Raw genomic sequence first — 23,726 nt, 5'->3', positions numbered from 1 at the left:
TTTTAAATTAAGAGCAAATTATAGTAAAAGGTTTAGCCTCAAAATATGCAAACATAAAAGGGACTCCTACTTTCTAACAAAAAGTTCCAAAGAATTATGTCGCAAAAAATAATCTTCATGGGATCTACTCTTATTGAAAAATAGAAGCTCAAGTCCTAAACAAAAACAAAAATACAAAATCATCTATATTTTGTGAATTAGGATCTTTAAAAAAATTAGAATATCATCAAATTTCTCAAAAATAAAAGCTGAAAGATGAAAGTTATATTTAAAGATTATTACAAAATCATCTATATTTTGTAAATTAAGATTCTAATAAAAAATTAGAAAAATAAAAGATGAAAGCGAGATTTAAAATTATGTCTTAAAAATAAAAGCTGAAAATTAAAAAATCATTTATATTTTGTAAATTAAGATCCTTAAAAACTAAATAGAAAAATAATAAAAGATAGAAAGTTAAAGTTGAAGATTATAGTGTCTTCAATCTTATAATTTTTTTCTAATTCTTTTAAGATCTATTCAATGACATATCAAATATGATCATCTATTTTTTTAGATCTATTAAGTGACACATCTAAATTAGTTGACATGGTTCATAGGATCTAGTAATTTTTTTAAAAAAATTTTGTTAGAATAATATTATGTTATTAACTAAAAAATCAAATTAATTTTTTTAAACCTAATAAATAATACAAAAATCAAAATTTATAGAATAACTATATTATATATTATCAAATATTATAAGACACAAAATATTAAAATATAATTTACTTTTTAATAGAAATGATTTTTTATCAAATAAGTTTTTGATAGAATAATTTTTTTGACACCATATATAGGCATCAAAGCATGACCTTGATCACTGAAAAAAATACTTTAATTTAACAAGAATATTGATAGAATCAAGGAATTTTCTTTATACATTCATCATGTGAGATTCGTTGATAAAATACTAAACTATGTAAATCATAAGCAAGAATATATTACAAATATCTTAATAAGATTCTTGGTCTTCTTTGATTTAATAAGATTCCTAATCTACTTTAATGGTGATAACATATATTAGTTTTAGTTTAACTTCCAAAAAGGTTCATGTTAATAGAATTCTTAGTCTATTTTGATGGTGATAACATATATTAGCTTTAGTTTAGCTTTCAAAAATGTTCATTTTAATAGGAACATTTTTAAAGTAAAAGAAAAATTTAAGGAATTTTTTTTTGCCACAAAACATGCAAACATAATGGGGACTCCTACTTTCTTACAAAAAGTTGCACCTACTTTCCAACAAAAAGTTTGAAAGAATTATTTAGCAAAAAAAAAATCTTCCAAAGAATTATGTAGCAAAAATCATCTTCATGGGGATCTCTTATTGAAAAATAGAAGCCAAGTCCTGAACAAAAATAAAAATACAAAATCAGCTATATTTTGTGAATTAAGATCCTTAAAAAATTATAATATTATAAAATTTCTAAAAAACAAAAGGTAAAAGGTGAAGGTTAAAGTTAAAGATCACTACAAAATCATTTATATTTTGTAAATTAAGATTCTTAAAAAAATTAGAAAATAAAAGATGAAAGCTAAAGTTAAAATTATAGTGTCTTAAAAGTGAAAGTTAAAAAAAATCTATATTTTGTAAATTAAGATCCTTAAAAAAGTTAGGAAATTAAAAGATGAAAGTTAAAGTTGAAGATGAAAGTTAAAGTTGAATTAAGATCCTTAAAAAATTATAATATTATAAAATTTCTAAAAAACAAAAGGTAAAAGGTGAAGGTTAAAGTTAAAGATCACTACAAAATCATTTATATTTTGTAAATTAAGATTCTTAAAAAAATTAGAAAATAAAAGATGAAAGCTAAAGTTAAAATTATAGTGTCTTAAAAGTGAAAGTTAAAAAAAATCTATATTTTGTAAATTAAGATCCTTAAAAAAGTTAGAAAATTAAAAGATGAAAGTTAAAGTTGAAGATTATAGTATCTTTGATCTTATAGATTTTTTCTAATTCTTTTAGATCTATTCAATGACATATCTGACATGATCCTTTATTTTTTAATCTATTCAATGACACATCTAAACTACTTGACATGGTCCATAGCATCTAGTAAAATTAAAAAATTAACTTTACTAGAATAATATTATGTTATTAACTAAAAAATCAAATTTAGATTTTAAACCTAATAAATAATATAAAAATCAAACTTTATAAAATACCTATATTATATATTATGAAATATAATAGGTGACAAAAAAATTTAAAATATAATTTACTTTTTAATGTAAATGGGTTTTTACAAAATAAGTAATATTATCAAATATTGCAAGACAATATATATATATATATAATTTACTTTATAATGTAAATGGATTTTTGATAGAAAAAATAATTTTGACACCATATATAGCAATTGGGCTTCAAAGCGTAAAAAGAGTATAGATAGAATAAAAGAATATTCTTTTTACATTCATCATGTGAGATTCAGTAATAAAATGCTAAACTATTTAGAAAGGTGTATGTAAAACTATTATTTTTAACTTTCACAAGGAAATAATTTGCATGTAATCCATAAGCAAGTATGTAACACAAATATGGATGTATTGTAAATAAAGAGAAATGGAATGAAAATTTGATTCCTTACACTTTATTTAATAGTCATATTTTGATAAAATAAGTCACTTTTGTTAGAAATTCTCAACGTGTTTGGTAGTTTGGTTGCCTTTTAGTAAGCATGTAACACAAATATTGCAACACAAATATTTTAGTATTCTAAAAAAAGAGAAACATAATGAAAATTCAATTCCTTAGACGTTATTTAATAGTCATATTTTGAAAAATAATAATAAAGTTATTGGTTTTAGAAATTTTCTACTATTGCTAGAAATTTCCTACTTGTTTGAGAGTTTGGTTACCTTTTTTTCTTATTTCTAGTAAATTTGAGATAATATTTCATTGAGATGGAGAGGAGGAAAACCACTTCTTCTAACCAGCCTAGTAGGAGGTTAACTTTTTTTTAAGATCACATGAAAATATAGTTGGCTTTTTTCTTATATTGAGAAGAAGCTTCATTGTATCCTTTCTTGGATCTTTTAACTATCATAAGAAAAAGGCTCAATATTGAAAATGGATGCTTGATAGTGGAAATGGCTCTTATTGCATGTCTATTCTTCTTTAGGACCATCTAAGAAAATATTTCTTAATTTTTTTAATATTTCATAGTTTGTAACTTCATTGTAACCAATTGACAAGGTTAGCTTGTACCAAAGCCAAGGTGAATATGAATATTATTTGTTTCACAGTAGTAGGGCAAGGAATTTGGAAGAGATCTCCTATTGTATTGAGGGGGCACAAACCTAATAGAGACCAATGTGTAGGAATGTTTGCATAATGTGGGATTGGCATTGGTTGTTCTCTACAAATCACTCCATAACTTGGGAGGGTCTTGTGTGCCTAAGTAGATATCGATATCTGAATGGAAACTTCTCTCTATGAAAATTGAAATGACTATTAATGGCCCTTAATTTTTTTGGGCAATCTTTTCTGTAGAAGATATTTAAATGCAAAAAAAGGGTTTTAAGTTATGGAGGCTATTTTGGTTCCTGAAATTTGTGTCTATGAGAAATTTGAGGTTTCTTCATTCCTTAATTGGTTAAAGAGGCAAGTGACTTTGTTTTAAAAAGACTTGATAGGGATTTTTTGAAAATAATGTGTTTCTCTCTACCATCGTAAGGAATTTGTAGCATATCTTTGAAATGGGATCGGAGCCTAGAGAGTAATAGTATGGAGGAATGTTAGCATAATGACTTGCATAGGTTGATTTGTCTACAATTCACTCCATAAGTCTTTTAAAGTGTATATTATGTATCTCAAAAGAAGCTTCTCAGTTTGAGATTGAAATGAGGATTGGTATTGGGGCCCTTTATTTTTCTCCCTAATACAATTAATAGCAATCAAAGTTATGATAATGTCAATTCTTTGGTTGAATACACTCAGTAAAGTAAAAAGTGCAATGGAAGTGTACCTCCCCATAAATCTTCAAGGAAGGGAAAAGTTGTAGGCTTAGAAAGAGTTGCACTAGACCCCATCTTTGTAAATATTTTTGCTTTATTATACTTAGAAAAGAGGCCTTGATTAAGCCCACTTGTGGCATGAGCAGCCTTGGCTACAACTATTTGGGATTACCTCTCAATAAAGAGAGGAATGATAATGTCCATGATGAAAAAGATCAAAATTCTATTGGTCTAATGTACCAACATAGACAATAGAGTTCCCAAGAATGCTAAATCCATTGCTTGAGTGAAGTCCTCAAAAAAATTTAGTAGCAACAAGTATGCAAATAAAGATCATGATGGCCACACAAAAAAAAAAAATTCATAGGTTTGCTTGCATAATCTTAGGTTGAAAAGAACATATTCAACTTTTGTAGTAGCAAAGAAAGAAGATTCATCAAACATTGCTTCCACTGTAAATGACTCTTCTACAATGACAGATGAAAATCTCTCATTAATTGAAAAAATCATAGGAAAGAGGCAAAAAGACACTAGCAAGGAAGTAAGTTCTACAAGATCAAGAGACAAACAACTAGGTGTTGTCTCAAGCTACTCCTCTTTAAGGTTTCATATTTCTCTTGTATTAGATAAAGAGAAAATGTCTAGAAGCTTGCACAATTTAGAGACTAAAAATAATGAACCAATAGTTCCTAAGCATAGTCAAATAGAGATTAGTGGGTCTTCTATTGCAACTAGATCCAATATTAGAAAGCCAAAAAAGGTAATACCAATTTTAATCCTCTCAATTTTTGAATGTGAATTTCTTTTTGTTAGCTCTTGGCGGATCCCTTATTTGATTATGCAATATAACTATATAACAATGGATGCATGCAAAATAACAAATAAGTTTATCGACTTTCTACTTTGCAACTTTTCATTTCTCCCTTGATTGATATTTTGAATTTGGATAAGTGTGGATGCTCCCGAGGGGCCAAGCCTAGTCTCAAATCTCTGCCCAGACCTGCATTTTGTTTTGACCATGAATAGGGTTACCTAGGGGAATTTTGACACTGTTTGTCCTGTTGGGGGGCACCGATGGAGTCAATGACTTAGTTTGTGGGCTAGGAGATTCAAATGAGCCATACAAGTACTTTTTTGGTGGGCCAGGAGATTCAAGCGAGTCATACAAGGGCTCTAGGTTGGAAGGAAGTTGTTCTTGGAGAGAAGGTGGCTAACACCCCATTGGAAGCTCCCAAAGTGATCAGTGGTGAGGAGGGGGTGCAAATAGTGGTACTGGACAACTTGGGTGATAGTATGTCAGCTAAACTGAAGCTCTACCTCATAGGTAGATTTTTTTCCTTCCACCCATCGATAGAGATGGTCAGGAAGTGGGTAAGCTAGAGATGGAAGTTTAAGGGGGGTGTGATGGTTTTGGCCATGTCAGGAGGCCTATTTTGCATCAAATTTAAAGCAGCAAAAGATATGACAATGGTGAGGTTGGTTCTTGGTCATATGGAAAGCATAGCACAGTGGTGGCTAAGTGACATCTGGCATTGGATCCAGTGAAAAAACTAAATAAGATGGCTCCAATTTGGGTCAGGTTACTGGGCCTTCCACTTGAGTTTTGGGATGAGAGGATCTTGAAATCCATTGGGGATTCCATTGGGCACTTTGTAGCTATGGATATGGTAACATTGTAGAGGTCTTGGCTGGTCTTTGCGAGGTTTAGTGTAAATGTGGAAATGGGAACTTCCTTACCTGAATCTACTACACTAAGCTTGAAGTGGGGTAAGAAGATTCAACCCATAATTTATGAGAATGTGAGGTTGTTTTGCTAGAAATTCTCATCATTTAGGCATTTGATTGTAGATTTTAAGAAGCCAGATAGGATGGCTGAGGAGAATTTAGAGGGTGAAATAGATCGAGGGGATCCTCCTTAAGATTTAGGGATGGTGGGTGCTGGCTCTCTTGATCATGATGGAAAGGTGATGACTCCTCCTCCTAGGAAGGAGTTAGAAGTGAAGATTTCTCAAGTAGAAATGGAGAAGGGGTTGAATTCCCTTCCTAGTAAGGAGCAAGAAGATAACCCTCAAGTTGTGATGGGGAGGGTTAGGACAGAGGAGTTGGAGGGGAAGTCTTGTTTGGTTCGGGACCTAGAGACACTTTGTACATAAGAAGGGGAGTTGGGCGGTTTGGAGGAAGGGGAAATCGATTCTTTTCTCTTTTTTCAATGTATTGAGGAGCTCCTCAGTACCCCTTCAAGGAACCTAGTGATCGAGGAGGTTTTTAGAGGGGACATAGATAAGGCCTTGGAGGATAGCAAGGTGGATGTCTTGAAGGAGGGGGAAGTTGTCAGGGTCCTTTGATGGAATGAGGATGAACAATCAAACAAGATGGTGGATTCCCTAGCCTAGCTAGACAATTTGGAAGAGAAGTGGCAAACTCAAAGAAGACACACAAGGGTATGAAGGAAACTTGAGATGGTAGTAGAATTGAAGTTGGATGTAGGGAAGTAGGGAAGTTAGGAAAACAAAGTAAGATAGTGAAGTAGATGGCAAGGGAGCTGGTAAGTGGAAGGCAACCCACTTTGGAATCCCTGTCAAAAGGTAGAAAATGATTATTCTATCATGGAACATGAGGGTGTTAAACAACCCTCATAAGTAGTTTGCCCTCAAACAACAACTAGCAAACTAGAAAATTGATATCCTGCTCATCCAGGAGGTTAAAATGACTGATTAATTTGAAGAATATTGCAAGTTATGTTTGGCTAGAATTTTTTTTTTTGTTATAGTGAAGTGGAAGGTGCATCAAGAGGTGTGGCTACCTTCTAGAACTCAGATGCTGGTAATGGAAGTTTAATTTATATTTCTAAATTCTATCTTATAATTGAACATAGAATGGGGGATAAGTTTTAGAATATTGTTAATGTGTATGCTCCCAATACCAGAAATGGAAGATACAACTTATGGGTGGAGCTATCTATTTTTCTCTCTCAAAATAAGAACACCTTTTGCATGGGAGATTTTAACTCCCCTCTGTACCCTTTGGAGAAAATTGGAGGTATGATAGATTTTAATGATAGTATGAAGGATCTGGCTAATTTTATAAATAATAATAATTTATTGGATATGGAGATGTGAGGAGTGAAGTTCACATGGTCAAATAATAGGAAGGGTGTTGACCTTATTCAAGTAAAATTGGATAGACTTTTGGTCTCAATAGGATGGGAAGGATTAACTTCCTCATCTCTTACAAGACTACCGAGGACGGTCTCAGACCATGCCCCTATCCTTTTTAGCTAGAAGGAAGAATTGCTAGGGGGCCCAAGACCTTTTAGATACAAAATAATGTGTTAATCTCATCCTAACTTCAGCTCTAGGGTGGCTAAGTGGTGGGGAATCAGAATTGAAGGAACAATAATGTATAGAATCTTTGTTAAGCTGGAGAATGTAAGACAAAATGTGCTGCCTTGGAAGAAAAAATATTTTGGTGATATCTTCAAGACTAAGGTAGAGGTGTAAGGGAAGTTAGTCAAGCTCTAGAAAGCTATGGGGGAAGGCATACCCATAGATAAAATTATCTAGGAGGAGGATAAATATAGAAAAGTGTGGAAGGAAATGATGATCAGGGAGGAGACTTACTGGAAGCAGAGATCCAGGGTGTTATGGCTCAAAGTGGGTGATATGAATATTGCATTTTTTCATAGATTTGCCTCAATTCATAAATGGAGAAACACAATTAATAACATCAAGGATGACAACAATGTGAAGCTATTTAAGCCTAAGGAGATAAGAAACTGGGTGATGGCTTATTTCAAAAACTCTTACCTGGAAGAGAAAAGAGACTTTAGAGAGGAGGATAGGCAATGACTGATTGATTCTATGTCCATGGTGATTTTAGCTGAAGAGAATGAGGATTTAGTGCAAATGGTGACTGAGGAGGAAATCCATAGAGCAGTGTTTCTCTATGAAAGCTTATAAATCCCCAAGACTAGATGGTTTCCCACTAATGTTCTTTAAACACTCTAGGAGGTTATCAAGTTGGACCTCCTTCGAGAAGCCTATGATTTTTTTAGAATTGGGAAGCTTCTTGAATAGCTTAATAAAACTTTCATTGTTCTAATTCCCAAGGTGAAAGACCAAGAGGTCCTTTTTGACTTTAGGCTGATCACTCTATGTAACACTACTTACAAAATTTTCTCTAAAGTTCTAGTGAATAGGTTGAAGTCGTTGTTGCATAAGTTCATAGGGCAAAAAATCCTAGATGCTGCTCTAACAACACATGAAGTCTTGAACTCTATGGAGAAAAGTGGTAATCCTAGTATGGCCTTAAAACTTGATATCTCTAAAGCTTATGATAGGATTAATTGGAATTTATTGTATAAAGTTATGGAAAGGATAGGCCTTAGTCAAAAGGTTATTAGATTGGTGAAGTCGATGGTGGAAACTGTCAGTTATTCTGTGATGGTTAATGGGTCATCTTGGGGAAATTTTGGAGGAGAGAGAGGAATTAGGCAGGGTGATCCTAGATCTCTCCCTACCTATTTATTATGGTTGTTGATGTCTTGGGAAGATTGTTCATGAGAAAGTTGGAGGGGGGGGGGAATCAAAGGCATTAAACCTAATTCCACACTACCTCCTAAAGTGATTCAACAGTTTGTGGATGACACCTTTCTTAGTGGGGAGTCCTCGATGGGTGAAAATAGAACTTGGAAGTCGGTACTAGAGATATATGTAGTGAATGAAGGTCAAAAGATCAATTTTGATAAAAGCAAGGTGTTCTTCTTTAATACGCCCTGACCTTCAGTGAAGGATTGTTAATATTTTAGACTGCAACATTTTTGAGTTACCAGATACTTATCTGGGTCTCCCATTAATCATGAAATATGTGAGCAACAACTTTTGGAATGGGATTTTGGAAAGAATGGAGAAAAAGAAAATTGGATAGAAAGGTAAAACCCTGAGTAGTATGGGCAAGTTGCAATTGTTGATTTCCTCCCTCCAAGGATTACTAGTGTACTTCCTATCCTTATTTAAAAATACTCAGTGTATGGCTAATAAACTAGAGAAAATTCAACATAACTTCCTTTGGTATAGAGGGAGCGAGAAGATTAGAATAAGTTTGGTCAATTGGGAAATGGTTTGTAAACCAAAGCAGAAAGGAGGTTTGGGAGTAAGGAAGATAACTGATTTCAACACATGTGCTTCTCACTAAGATGGGGTGGAACCTAATGAAGGGAGAATCTAATTGGTATAATATTATGAGAGCTAAGTACCTTGGAAATCTGTTGTTCTCTCACTGCACCTTGACAAATGATCTTCCTATGGGCTCTAAAATTTGGGGAAATATTGTGAGAAATAGAACCCTTTTGAAGGAGGGTGTTAGGTGGCTTGTGGGGAATGGTAACCAGATTAATTTCTAGGAGGATCCATGGCTTATATATAAAAATTTAATAAAAAAAAAGTTTGGGTCTCTCTGGTATTACATACAGGACCAAGGAGTGGAATGGTAGCTGATTTTATTTGCCAAGAAAGAAAGTGGAAAAAGGTGAAGCTGCAATAGGATATTAAAGTTGGTAGGGAGTTGATTGATGAACTTAATTCTTTGCTAGAAGAGTATAAAATCCTGTGAAGGGATATGATTGATGAGTTCATTTGGAAGGCTACTTTGATGAGGGAGTTCTTGGTTAAATTTTCCTAAAAATTAATGGTTGACAAAACCCTTGAACCTAATGAATGGGGGAATGTTTGGTTTAATCACATAATCCCAAAGATCAATATTTTTTGGTGGACCACCATTCATGGGAAAATTCTCACTATAGAAAACTTGATGAAGCGGGGGTTTCAATTATCAAATAGATGTCATATGTGTAAGATGGAGGAAGAAAACATCAACCACTTATTCTTGCACTGCAGGTTTGGTTCAAAGGTGTGGGGGAGATTTCTTCAGATGTTGGAGGTGAACTAGGTTTTTAATGTGGACAAGGGGCAATTGGTGATGAATTGGCAAGGCCCATTTACCCATGCCCTCCTTATTAGTCTATGGAAGATCATTCCCCCCCATGTTTGTTGGGGTATTTGGAAAGAGCAAAATAATAGGGTGTTCAGGAATGAGGAGAGAGAGAGGAGATTGTCATGGTGGAAAGGATCTACAAATTGATAGTCGAGAATATTAGTTGCAGGAAGTGTAGAAAACTGGTGTTTCCCCCTTCTACCCTGGAGGTCAGAGTGGCCAAGTTTTGGTCATTGGCAGAAGGGATTATGGAAATTGATAATTCTAACCTTTTGGCTAGAAAAAGAACCTGATGGAAACCCCTGCCTACTAATTGGGTCAAACTCAATTTTGATGGAGCAGCCAAAAAGGAGGGTTCAAAGGGTGGAGGGATAGTTAGGGACAGTAAGGGAAGGATGCTATTGGCATATACTGGTCAGTTAGGGAAAGTTTCAAACAATATAGTGGAGGTGATGGCTCTATATTGGGGCTTAAAATTGGTCATAAGTGTGGGCTGGAGGGATGTGCAAATTGAAGGAGATTCTAAAATAATTATTGAGATTGTAAAAGGTAATATGAGGGAGGGATGGGCTATCAAATGTGTGATTGATGATATCAAGTACCTATTAACCATTCTTAATAGGTTTGATTTAGATCACATATTTCGAGACGGAAATAGTGTGGCTAATGGAATGGCGACGATTGGATTGAAGGCGAACGAGCTTTGACGTTGGAGGAATTTGAATGCATTGCCAAATATCGTAAGGGAGTTAGTGAGCCACGAAGTGAGAAATGATGAGTCCTAGCTAGTTATTTTGCATTATGTTGTTGAGCTAGCGGGGAGGACATGTCCTTGAAGTACAAGTGGCAATGAGTAAAGAATCAAGTACAGGTAATAATAAATATGCATGGTCCGAAAACTAGAAGTTTGAAATGGGGGATTTATTTATTTATTTCCCTAAATGTGTCATCGTATGCCATGTAGAGAAAGGAATTTTTTTTAAAAGGTTTGTTGTGCATTGGGAATGATTGAAATGATTAGGGGATAGATCATGGTAGCCAACACATAATCTTTCTTACCAAGTTGGTTGTTTTCATTATTACTATTAATTGTGATTATCATCTCCACTTTTGGGTTTTTTTCCTAAGTGTGAAGTCTTTTTAGAAACTATGTCTAGGCTTTGAGGAGAAAGAGAGGAGAGGAAAAAATTGCAGAGATGGGTGGTGATTTGATGCACATTGAATCGGCTGTGATTGATGAAAATATGAGGAAGCCCTTAGTGTGGTATTTACCGAAGGAGGGTAGTTTTGTCTCATTTATGGAGGCACTTAATGGGCATGATGAGAATTGCTCTATGCAATTTGTTAACTCTTGAGAAAACTGTAGAGTTACCATAAATGGTATCTCATTTCATATTTTAGAGGAGGCGATTGCTCTGGCAACGGTCTTGGCCATGAAGGGTAGGAAATGGCAGAAGGTAATGAGGGTGATAGATGATGCAAGCCTACAACATTTCTTTGTGGATGGTGAGGAACTGATTCAACATAGAGGTGGTTTCACGCAAGAGAAGCTTCCTGACCCATGGAATGAGGTTTGTTTGGTTTTGATGAAATATCTTACCCTGGAAGGAAGGCATGAAGTCTACTACTACTATCACTTTCCTCTCCTTAATCATTTTTGCCACCAAGATTTAATTTCGCTTCCTTTCTTCCTACTGCATGAATTAGAGGATATTGTAGTTGATGTGAAAGAAAAAATGAAAAAGGGGGTTAATTTTACCATTTTACACCAGGGTTTAATTTTCAGGCTGTATCAATTCCACCTTGCCATGGCCCCCCCTAGGATTATAAAAATTGACATTCCTATCCATCCGCACCCCTGGGCCCAAATGGTTCCCCTTAGGATCATGGGTGCTAGAGCCCCTACCCCACAACCTTCACCTAGTGGGTCCCCAGTGAATCTCTCCCCCATGGGGAAAAGAGGGAGGCAGGATAAAGGGAAGGAGAAGGAGTTGGTGGAGTCAGAGGATGAGGGGAGAGGGGGTAGGAGGAGGTGGGGGAGGTTAGCAAAATCTAATGCTAAGAGGAAGTTGAAGGAGGGAGCCTCACATGAGGAGGAGTCACATTCGAAGGATTTGGGTTGTCCCAAATGGAGGATAAAAGAAAAAGCGATAAAATTTGGGGTGGGAGGTATGGAGGAGGTGGAGGAGGAGAATTTAGACTCCTCTACGTTGGATTCGGGTGAAGGAAAGGAGAATAAGGACGTTTTGCATGTGTCGGTGACAATTGAGCTAGGGTGTGTGGACCTAACTAAGGATCAGTTCCCCAATACTGTGGACAAGATGCCTTCCCCCATAACGATCTCCTCCCTTATTAAGGTTGTTTTTGAAAATGCTACTAACCCCTTGATTGTGTAGGATACTACAAAGACTAGTACTGATGGCCATCTAGGTGGTTTGTATAAGGCTAATAATGAGGCATGGGAGAGAATTCATGTGCTAGAGGAGAGAATGTACCTACTGACCAAGTTCACCGTAAAAGTGACATATGCGGCTGCAACAACTCTGTGCCTGCTCAAGGATGCTAAAGGGGACCTATCTAAAGAGGACTCTAAGATGCTATTTGACTTCCTAGTGAAAGACTAGGCAAACATCCTCCTGGGGAGGAAAGAGGCCAAGAAATCTTAAGGGCTCCCTCCTTTTTCTTTTTTATGTTGTTAATCTGCTAGTTTTTGGACTTATTAGGTTGCAAGGCTGTTATATCTTTGTTAATATTTTTCTATAGTTTCTTAAGTTTGATAATTGACATTTTGTTTAAGCCTACTGATACTCTATTAATTATGGTTGTGAACTTTGTTTTTGTTTCTAGTAGCAATAAGGGTTAGTTTAGTTTTGATGGTTTTCCACTCGTAGTTGACCAATTTTTCTGTCACGGGCCAACCCCCTTGTTTTGGCTGCTATTAATTAAAAAATAATAGATGCATGCAGGCTACCCAACATGGCAAATGGAAATGTACCCAGCAATATCAATTAACTCACCAAAAACATCACTACTGATAGCTAGGAAATATTAATAGGACTCAACCAAGAAAATGCCTCTACAAAAAGCCTATTGGACAATGAGATAGAGGAAATTGAAACATATAAGCAACAACTTGACATGCCATATCAAGAACTAGAAAAATATTGCCTCCTTGAATGGGAAATAAGATACGACAAACACTTCAACATGAGAAATTCTGCTGCACTCCGGTGCACATTCCACAATTTTCTGGAACTTGTATGTAATAAAATCTTTTCATAGATTAACCAAACTGGCATATAATTTTAAAACTTACAAAATCTTTATTGGCCTCTATTCTTGTAAAAAATAAGCCATTAGGTACTCCTTTCTCATGTAAAAAGATACATCTTGAAAATTTTGGATCCAAATCTTAGAGCTTCTTAGCAACTACTTTCTCCTAGTTCGGATGTTCAAAGATATTACATAATCAACTGCTTTTAATATATTTTTGTATTAACTACCTTTAAATATATTTTTGGATTAAATAAATGCATGTTAACTCTGATGATGACATAGTGTGATTAGTAATAGTGACAATAAAAAAACACACATAATTGAATGTAGAAAAAGAAACACACACAATCAAATCTAGAAAAAGAACTTGTTTTAATTCTTGTACTATTTTGCATAGTTGTAGTTCCATTTTGTAAGCAAGAAAAAGACTAGAAGCTAGAGATGAACAACTTGTTAAAGTTGTTGAGAACCTAAGGATAAAGACACATGTGCCCAAAAGGGGTTTTCCATTTTCAGCTTTCTTTCCTGCAATATTTTAAGCTACAATAATTATTGTCCAACACTTGTATTTGAATGAAATTGCATAGATCAGATTAGGTAGTATACCCTCTATTTGTTGTTATTTCTGGCTTAGTATCTGTTATGTAAAGTGAAAAGGTGACTTCTTGTATACTAGACTAGAAATACTTGATTTTCATTCTTTCAAGAGCAAGGGCAGAATTATTAAGGAGCTTTAGTTGAGGAGGAGGAAAAAAAACTTAAATATTTGTAGACATTTGTTATTCTCTATGATAAATATAAATTGATTTATTATCTAATCATAAAAGGCACTCTAATGTGCAGAGCACTACTCTTATGGTTAAAAAATAATAGAAGAATTTAAAAGGACCTACAAGAACTTGCAATTCAGCATGACATGTTTTTAAAGTTTTTAAAAAAATATATGTAATTTTTTTAATATGATGAGTTTTTGCCATTTTCTAAATCCAAATCAAACTTTAGGTACCAAGCTTTTGCCAAATCCAATATTCTGAAATATGATTTGGACATTTCATGGCCATCCTCTTAGCATTTCCAATGTTTTAGAGAAAGAGCAGTACCAAATTCACTTCCCTCTTCATCAAATGGACATTTCCCATAGTTAATATGGATATGTTTTGTGGGCATTCAGATCTATTTGCCTGCTGCAGGCAAATAGAATTATAAATCTGTCATTCCAGATTTTCAGTACAGAAGCTATCGAGATATGCTCGGACATTATCACTGATCTCAGAAATTGTTCCTATTTCCTATTTCAGACACAATATCACAAGAAGCTTCAATAAGTTGCAAATTAACAATGATTTTAAATAAAAAATTAAAAATGAACATGACTCTTGAACCTCTGGCGTACAAGTGCTAGTTTAGTTTTGGTGTATGGCGATCACATAATGTGCTACTTGGTTTTTTCCTAAACAGGTGTTTAAAGCGTTACGAGAACAATTTTCCTAAACAGGTGTTTAAAGCGTCCCGAGAACAAATGTGGATGGCGTGGCAGTAACATAATATGCTTCTCGATTTTTTCCCAAACGGGTCGGAAAGCGTCCCGACAACAAAAGAGGATGTCGAATAACTTCGACTGAAGGCAATGAAACTTTTAACAAAGTAACGTATTTCCAGGGATGGTTAATTTTTCCGCCGATTTCCATATTGTGTCCAGGGCGGTGAAGCATCCCAAACCTCTTTTATTGTAAGGAGTTCTCATGACGACATAGGCAGTCTATCTATATATGTAACACCCAACGTGACTTCAGGAGACATCAGCATTTGACATGGGCTGTTGTAAATCCAAGAAGGCGAAGGAGACGCCTCCTCCTCCACCTCAGCCGCCGCTGCAACCGCCACCGCCGCCGGTCGAACGGCCGCTTCTTCAGCCGCAGCCGCTGGGGCCACCCGTACGGCCAGCTCAGACGCGGTCGCTCACCCTGGAAAACTGTATCCATCTCTTTCAAACCATCGAAAAGGAGGCTATTGACGTTCTCGTTAGTGTGAAATTGAGGTCAGCTTCAACCGTAACCATATTAAATTTTAATTTCTTTTTGTTTCTTTCTTATGTTGTTGTCCTTGTAAACGCAGTCAAGTACTTCTTCAGACCTCTTTTCTGGTTCACCAAAGGGTCGAGCGGAATTAGTATGGAGCTCCCATTTCGGAAGTGGGACTACATTCCTTCAATTTTTGAATGCGAATATTAAGCTGGATATGGTAATTGTTTATTTTGATTTCGTTTTGTAGTCAAGACTAACTGATTCCACGTTTCAGTTATATGGAAGAAATTAGAACTTATTGTGTTTGTATGATTTATAGGGAGACGAACGAAGGGGAAAAGATGTAGCACGTGTATTGGATGATATGGGGAAGGTGCGTTGGGCAATTGGAGGGCTATCCATTATTGCTTTTCTGCTACAAGAGATTCGTCAAGTCTCGGAAATATACCAAGCGGAATGCATAGAACTCTTAAGACAACTGGCTGAGCTCGCTGGCCGTATAAAACTGCTCAATTACGATAAGCCAGAAGAAGAAAAGGATTTGAGAGGGGCGATTAAAATTATTGTTGAAGGATCCATGCTCTGTGCTTCTCAATTGATGTCTAGAGATCTTTTCAGGTCAATGATTGTTTTAATTACATTTTTGAATTTTATGTAAATTATACTATGATGATCACTGATTCTGTCTGTTTATCGTTACTGAAATGATCTGCAAGCAGTTCTTTGAAGGCTTCTGTGGACTCCATTAGTTTGGTGGCTTTACAATTAAGAATAAAACAGTTTTATACTGGACTAAAACCAGAGCAGGGTGTTGTCTCCCCTCCATGGGACCCCATTTATCCAGATTACGCAGGTAAATATATGTAATCCCTCCTTGTCCAATACTTTTAATTGTATTTGCATATATACTTTGCATCACTATTTACATGTGTTATAATTCGCTTAGGGGCAGTTGGCATCGAAGGGCAAAAGAAACAGGTAATGAAGTTGTTGGACATTGGAGGTCGAGATAAGTTGCCACTAGTGGCTGTAGTTATTTATGGATCTGGGGGCATTGGAAAGACCACGCTCCTACTGCCGTTGTTGCGGATTTAGATCTCACCGATTACAACTATTCCGGAGTTCAGATCCAAAATATTCGCTCCAGGAATAACATTAGGCTTATACAGGAGCAAATGTTGAACGATGCCTTCCCAGCATATGTTGATCACAGGAGTGCGGCATTGGGAAATAGTGCAGAGGGTCGGGATCACCTCACCAGCGCTTTCGGGGCACGTGGAAACAAGCCAGTATTTCTGTTTATTGACAACGCTCTTCGCGCAGAAGACTTGCGAGAGCTTTTACCAAGGCGGTTAGCAGGCCTTCGAAAGAGGAGCAGAATACTGATCACAACTCGACATTTGGGTGAAACGGATATGCTCAAAGACGCAGGCCTTGAACGTCGTCAGCATGGTGTGTTTAGTCTGCCGCAGCAAGAGGCAACCAGAATTTTGCTCAAAGATTTTAGTCCTCCTGATATTAGACACATGGAAAACGTCAGAAAAGCCCTTCAGATTTGTGCCGGGATTCCACTAGTATTCGAAATTGTTGGTGCTCATCTGCGCAAGCATAACTACACGGGAGACAAATGCACGCAAATGTTTCGTCATCTGGAGAGAGCAAACGAAGACAGTCGGAGCCAAAGTGCAGTTGCTGTCGTGTGGAAAGAGCTGGAGCCATCTAAGCAAGAGGCGTTTTTCGATATTTGCTTCTTCTTTTTAAACTCATGGAGGCGCCGCGATGTGAGTACATTGTTGGAGCTGATGAAATTGCACATCTGGAAAAGGCGGCTTTGATCAAGACGTCCAGGCAAGAAATGATGATTGTTCATGATATCATCCAAGAAGAAGGGTTGCGTACGTCTGAATCCAGCAGAATTGTCGATAGGAAATCCTGGCTCCAAGTTGTCGATGACGATCAGGTATGTCTTAAGCTAAGTACCGGAATGAATGAAATATACTAGCTTAAATACATGTTTAAAATTTTTTTTAATCTCAATGTTAATACTAATATAATGAAATATACAAGCATATATCTCTTTAGAACGCCATGTTAAGAAAAATATATCAGCACGTATATTTTTTAAAACGTCTATAATAAGAAATATTCAGTGATATCATTCTCCAGGGTTTATTTTATCCTACTTCTCCGCATATTGATTCCATGTGTTTGCAGAGGCTCGGTCAAATTAGGGGAGTATTCTGAATCTGGGCATGAACTTGATGAGAGGCGCATTTTCTCAATGAAAAACTCTCTGAGAGTTCTGGCCTTGGGTGACAAGATAAATGTATCACGATCAGGCGAAACGATACCACAATTTGTAGAATTGAGGTTTCTCTATCTAGGCGGCGACATCTCTGCTTTATGGCCTCCCAACTTAGGGTCCCTTGAGAAGTTGGCTGTGTTCCATGGCCCTGTCTTTAAGGACAGCATGATGACTTTGTATCAGGTGAGTCCTTACTCATAATTTCTTATAATTTGCTACACCTATTTGTTTGTTTATATTTGGAATGGATTGTTTAAAATAGAATCACAATGCGGACGCAGTTACCCTAGAAACTACGGTTGATGAAAGCCGCAGCACAATCTACCAATCCTCCCAACGTCATCCCAGATGCTCGTTTAGATCATGAATCTGCAAACGTGGAGGAATTCAAGCCTGCCGAGGTCATAGAAACTTCTTCCTTGGAGATACTGGATTTGAGAGAATTGAGAATTTTCCAGAGATTGCCCGAGCGGCTTGATCACTTAACTGCTCTCAAGGTTTTGATTTTAGATGAATGGGATAAAATGCAGGAGCTGCCCAATCAGGTATGTGGACTGCGTTCATTATATAAATTGAGCATCTGTGGTGGCGTTTCTTTGAAGAAGCTGCCAAATTCCTTTGGGCAATTGAGTTCCTTAGAAGAGTTGATCTTAACAAGCTGCAAGCAACTGGGAGAATTGCCCTCAACTTTTGGAAACCTGAGATCTTTGAAACATTTGAATCTAGTAAAGTGTGTCAACCTAGAAAAACTCCCACCAAGCTTTGGTAATTTAAGCTCTTTAGAGGTTTTAAATTTAGAAAAATGCTGGAAATTGAAAGGATTGCCTTCTGAATTTGGGAGTCTGGGCCAGTTGAAGAACTTGAGCGTGCAGTCAGATGAGCTTAAACAATTGCCTCCTACCTTTGGGAAGCTTCTATCTCTACAAGAGCTGAGGTGCACTAGTCCCGAACTGGAGGAATTGCCTGATACCTTTGGGCAGCTCTATTCTTTAACAAATCTTAATTTAAGTGGCTGTGTGAAATTGAAAACATTGCCCTCCAACATCGGAGGTCTGAGGTCACTAAAAGCTTTCAATTTATTCTCTTTCTTAAGGCTAGAAGAATTGCCTCCGAACATTGGGGAACTTCCACGCTTAACGCATCTGGATTTGAGGCAATGTAACAGTTTGAAAGAATGTCTAAAGCTTTTTGTTCTGAGTAAAGTGTTGGGTGATGCGACGACTCTCCTGCCCACAGGTGGTTAATTATGTGGTGTTCCATGTTCACTAATAGTCATGGCTTTTGGTGCAACGGCAAATGGGCCTTACAATTGGTATCAGAGCCTGGTTTTGGCTTGGTCATGGGTGCGATCATACTTACCTGGGCGGGGTCAATCGGTGATCAGGAAGGCCGATGGCCTAGGGAAAGCACGTTCATTGCACCAAAAGCCATGACTGTTAGTGAACATGGAACACCACATAATTAACCACTTGCGGGGAGGGGAGCGCATCACATCACCCAACAATCTCCCCCTCGACGTGCATATCAGGTGCTTACACGGGTCGGGAAGGCACCGGGGATATTTGAACCCATGACCAAGCCAAAACCAGGCTCTGATACCAATTGCTGGTACCTTTGGTGCAATGGCAAATGGGCCCCACAATTGGTATTAGAGCCTGGTTTTGGCTTGGTCATGGGTTCAAATCTCTCCGGTGCCTTCCCGACCTGTGTAAGCACCTGATATGCGCGTCGAGGGGGAGATTGTTGAGTGATGCGACGGCTCTCCTGTCCACAGGTGGTTAATTATGTGGTGTTCCATGTTCACTAATAGTCATGGCTTTTGGTGCAACGGCAAATGGGCCTTACATAAAGGAAATTAGGGGTTAAGCATTTGGCTTCCAGATCACCTAATGGCCTGGGAATTCTCGTCTTCATCAAATTAGTGGCTCGAATGATGGTGTCTTTCAAGCAATGATGGTGTCTTTATCTCGACCTACATGGCAGAAATAAGTCCATCTTAGTGATGTCAGTTTGTGCTATATAACATGCTTCTATTGTTGGGTATTGGTGCTGTGCATGTGAAAATGCAAGTATATATTCCTTATTAAGCCAGTAGGCTCATATTAAGCCCATAGGTTCATATGTGGGAGCTTTGTTCCCGTTTTTTGTCAATTCTTGTCGGAAAATTGTCAGCCCTTCTCGTTTTTTATTTTTTCTGATATGTTTGGTCATAATAAAACTTACTATTTTGTTTTCCACTTTTCAAATGTCACACTATACTCTATATTTCTAACTTTGTTTCCAGTTTCTTTTTTTCTCCTAATTTCATGGATTTTAATTAGCTTTTATTTTTAAAAAAAAAAATTGTTTCATTCAAAAATTTGTGTTTTCACCAAGAGTTAGGTTTGACATTTGTTGTAAGTATTTTACAAATTTTTCTAGATTTAACTTTTAGCAGAGACAAATAAATATTGCAAACACATAAACCATTTTCATAGGAATTATTTTAGGATAATTGAAAAATATAAATAATATTTTGATGATTGAAAATTCAACTCTTAAATTACGACCAACATATCTATATAAGTTATATTGTGTTCTATTTCAAGGGTGTTCTATTTGAAAATATGTATCAGAATGTTATAATAACATAATCATGAGATCCACATTTAAGAATAGTGCAAAAATATAAAAATTTATTTTGGTAGATAACATATATAGTTATTCACATTATTATTTTAATTATTTTAAAAAGTAAACAATATAAATGAATTAATTGATGAGGTATGGAAAATTTCTTTAACATATTCATAAATTAAAATTTAATATAAATTAGGCAAGAGCCTACAACACAACGGTAAATTGTGAGCCTCTTATCGAAGAGGTTTTGGGTTCAAATCTACCCATGCCTAATAAAATAATAATTAATAATAATACATAATAATTAATCTTGGCTTCGACCTCTTACTGATCAAAATAAAACAAAATTATGTAAATTAAATTTCTATCTAAATTAAATTATGCATGATATGCATATATTATTTTTCTTCTATTATAAAAAAATTTAACAACACATTTTATACATATTTATTTCCTAAAAAAATAATAGAACTTATTACCAAAACTTTAGTAGAACTTTAATAGAACATAAGGCTGGATAAAGAATTGATTATAAACAAAATATTTAAATAAATAAAAAGTATTTTTTAATCTCTAATATATTTACTAAGCTTCTAATTCTAATAAAAATATATATTTTTAAATGCATATAATAAGTAATATACAATAAATGAATGTTTTCTTTTTAAATGCATATAATAAGTAATATACAATAAATGAATGTTTTCTTCTTAGATGATTCAATTCTTAAATTACAACCAACAAGTCTACCTTATTTTTTAAAATATTAATAATTTTATTACTATTTTAGTTAAACATTTATTCCAAAAGAAAAATTATTATTCTTAATAGAAAATAGTTATTAATAACAAATCATAGAATTTTGTGTTTAACTTATTAATAGTCTATTTATTATTTAACAATTTTTAGGGTGTGACATGTATATATTTCTATTGGCTTATTGTGGCATGTACACAAACATGCAACTGCTAGTTAAATATGAAGTTTTGTGTGTTGGAAGAAGATAAGATATTTTATATGAGCAAATCTCTTATTTGGTTTGAATAATAAAAATATATTTTCTTTTTGTAAAAAGATTATGTTTTTGGTATTGTTGTAAATTCTTTTTATGTAATAATTAATGTTTATTTATATTTATTTTAAAAATTATATTTAACAAATGAATCAAAAAATTGGGATCAATAAATAATTGATGTCGATCATTCATTTATAAATCAAATATACAAATTCAAACTCCATTTAATTGGTGATTTTACTAAATATGTAATAGTCTAGTTAGTTAAGTATGGGAGAGAGGGACAACTTTAATAAATAGAATTTTAGTGCCTTTTGGAGGTTGCATAAAAAATTTGAAGGGGCTATAATTTTGTTTTAATGGTTGGTGTGTGATACAGATGTAGTAAGAGGAACCTCGAGGAGTGTGGTCCATACCATGCATCATGAGTTGCATAATAGAAACATCAAAAAGTGATAGTGAAAATGATAGCCAACAACATGTACGCTTACACAACAAGAATACAAACCTAATTATAGATCCAAATATAGTCGTACTTGTCCTTCAAATGTTACAATAGTTATTTTTCAAAGAGCTGCCTCTAACTACCCCAGCAAGGATAAATTACATCAATATATAAAGCCTTTACAAAAAACATGTCTACCATGAAAGATCACATTTTTTGAGGTAAGGAAAAAATTAACAAAATATAGGTCAAATCTCACTCAAGCAGATGAAATTATTATTGCATGTGCTTACTTAATATTGCGAGTTACTCATGCTCATGGTGGACAATACAAATATAGTGGTCACATAATCATCATCCTATAATTAAAGAGTTAGATGTATTAATAATTAAAATATTTAATACATGTGAGAATGACTATAATTGTTACTCTATGTGAATTCATGTTTATAATGCATTAACATAAATAAATAAAAAGTACCCCTAATAGAAGGATGTTGTTTTCATTTTCACTATTCCTTAGTTCTATGGCTGGGATTTGAAAAATTCTTTGTACAAGTCAAAGTGATAATAAAGAACTGACATTAAAAAATGTTCAAGGTCACCTAGAAAGTGAAACAAAAAACTCAACAAAATTTATGATAAGACTACAAAAAACATATTGTGATCTACACATTAATATATCATCTATAAAGATAAGAGCATTAGAATGGTACCATTATTGATTTGCTCCAAATAATCTGAAACCCTATAAAAATTACACTACATAAGGTGTTGCCTAGAGTTTTAAAATCCCAAATATCCTCCTTTCAAAACTAAAAGAGGGAGTTTTCAAAAGAATTTTTCATGAATTATTTTGCATTATATTCAATTTCTTAAAGAATTAAATATTAGATAGTAGTTTTCCATAATCTATTATAATTCTTCATTGTATTTTTTGGGTAGTTTGTGTTTCATTTTTTTTGCATCAATGTTTTAGATCACACTATGTGATCCATCAATATTTCTCTTAGCTCTCTCACCCTAATGATGGATTAGAGAGTGTGATCTAAAACGTTGGTGTTAAAATAAAAAGTGAAACACAATCTGCCTAAAAAATACAACAAAGAATTAAATATTACTACATTTAAAAGTAAAATAATAATTTTAAAAATATATTTTAAGGTAACATTAAGTTCTCACATAATTTTTTCTACAAAGAGTTAATCATTGTTATTGTAAAGTGAAATGAAAATAAAAGAAGTAAATTTTGTAAGCTAATGGGGGTGGAATAAATTTGAAAAAAAATGTGGAAATAAATAATTCTTTAAAAAGAATTAATTATTATTGCAATATGGATGTGATATTTAAGAGATGTTGTTTGGATAAATTACATGAAGAGAGACTAATGGAAAAATAAATTTTAGTGAAAGGAACTTATGAGTATTTGTGAACTACTTGGGCAAAAATTCTTTAAAAAGGGAGAATACTAATGCAAAGGGGTTCTTCTAATTAAAAAAATCCTGTATTTTCCAAGAAAAGAGAAGACATTTTTAGGATTCAAAGATTGTAACAAAGAGGTAGAATAAGGTGATGGCCCATATTGAAAACAAACAAAAATATGTAGAAATAAGAAACTATTTGTTATTTATCTTCAAGAACAATAAAGAAAATTTATAAACAAGATGGCAATAACAGTTAAAAATAGTTATATAAAATTGTCTGAACTAATATCAAGCTATAAATAAATAAACTAATACTAAAGAAAATGTAATCTAATATTTAGTATTTAGGAATCATGTAGATTAATTATTGACATCCACCCTTTATTTCTTTCTTATGTGCATTAATAAGTTTTTAAAAACTAAAAGTTGAAAAGGTAAAAATGTCAAAGCCAAATTTAATCGCACTTTTAGATCTATAGCCTAACAAAGAAAACCAATGACCACCTTGGATCAACAAATCCAAGATTTGATGAAAGAAATTTATGAAGTCCAACAAAAGGAATTGATGAGCTATCATGAGAAGCAAATTTGAGAAACTAAAATTCAAAGACCTCAAAAGCTTCTA

The 23,726-nt window shown here is 34.5% G+C and overlaps 2 protein-coding genes across 2 annotated transcripts; both read left to right on the top strand.

Annotated features, from left to right (window-relative positions):
• The first annotated feature begins 5,930 nt into the window (after nucleotides 1–5,930).
• On the top strand, nucleotides 5,931–10,700 carry LOC149543936 (uncharacterized). The gene is made up of 2 exons (XM_089795861.1): nucleotides 5,931–6,147; nucleotides 10,336–10,700. Exons 1-2 carry the CDS (start codon nucleotides 5,931–5,933, stop codon nucleotides 10,698–10,700), a joined length of 582 nt encoding a protein of 193 aa, XP_089651987.1.
• Nucleotides 10,701–16,015: 5,315 nt separating this feature from the next.
• On the top strand, nucleotides 16,016–17,247 carry LOC149543935 (uncharacterized). Its single transcript, XM_089796356.1, has 2 exons — nucleotides 16,016–16,146; nucleotides 16,246–17,247. Exon 2 carries the CDS (start codon nucleotides 16,469–16,471, stop codon nucleotides 17,126–17,128), a length of 660 nt encoding a protein of 219 aa, XP_089652482.1. The 5' UTR covers nucleotides 16,016–16,146; nucleotides 16,246–16,468; the 3' UTR covers nucleotides 17,129–17,247.
• Nucleotides 17,248–23,726: the final 6,479 nt, after the last annotated feature.

The sequence above is a fragment of the Cupressus sempervirens genome, chromosome 8 (genome assembly GCF_028749045.1).
Source record: "Cupressus sempervirens isolate cs-2001-9-10 chromosome 8, ASM2874904v1, whole genome shotgun sequence".
NCBI classification, from domain to species: Eukaryota; Viridiplantae; Streptophyta; class Pinopsida; order Cupressales; family Cupressaceae; genus Cupressus; species Cupressus sempervirens.
Note: the sequence above shows the minus strand (reverse complement) of the source record. Positions and strands in the feature narration are given on the sequence as shown.

Excerpts from the sequence above, each read along its gene's own strand:
- LOC149543936 (XM_089795861.1), top strand. The coding sequence starts at position 5,931 with ATGGTGGGTGCTGGCTCTCTTGATCATGATGGAAAGGTGATGACTCCT. Across the intron at positions 6,148-10,335 it reads TCGGGACCTAGAGACACTTT|CCAAAAAGGAGGGTTCAAAG; the intron begins GTACATAAGAAG and ends TTGATGGAGCAG.
- LOC149543935 (XM_089796356.1), top strand. The coding sequence starts at position 16,469 with ATGTTGAACGATGCCTTCCCAGCATATGTTGATCACAGGAGTGCGGCA.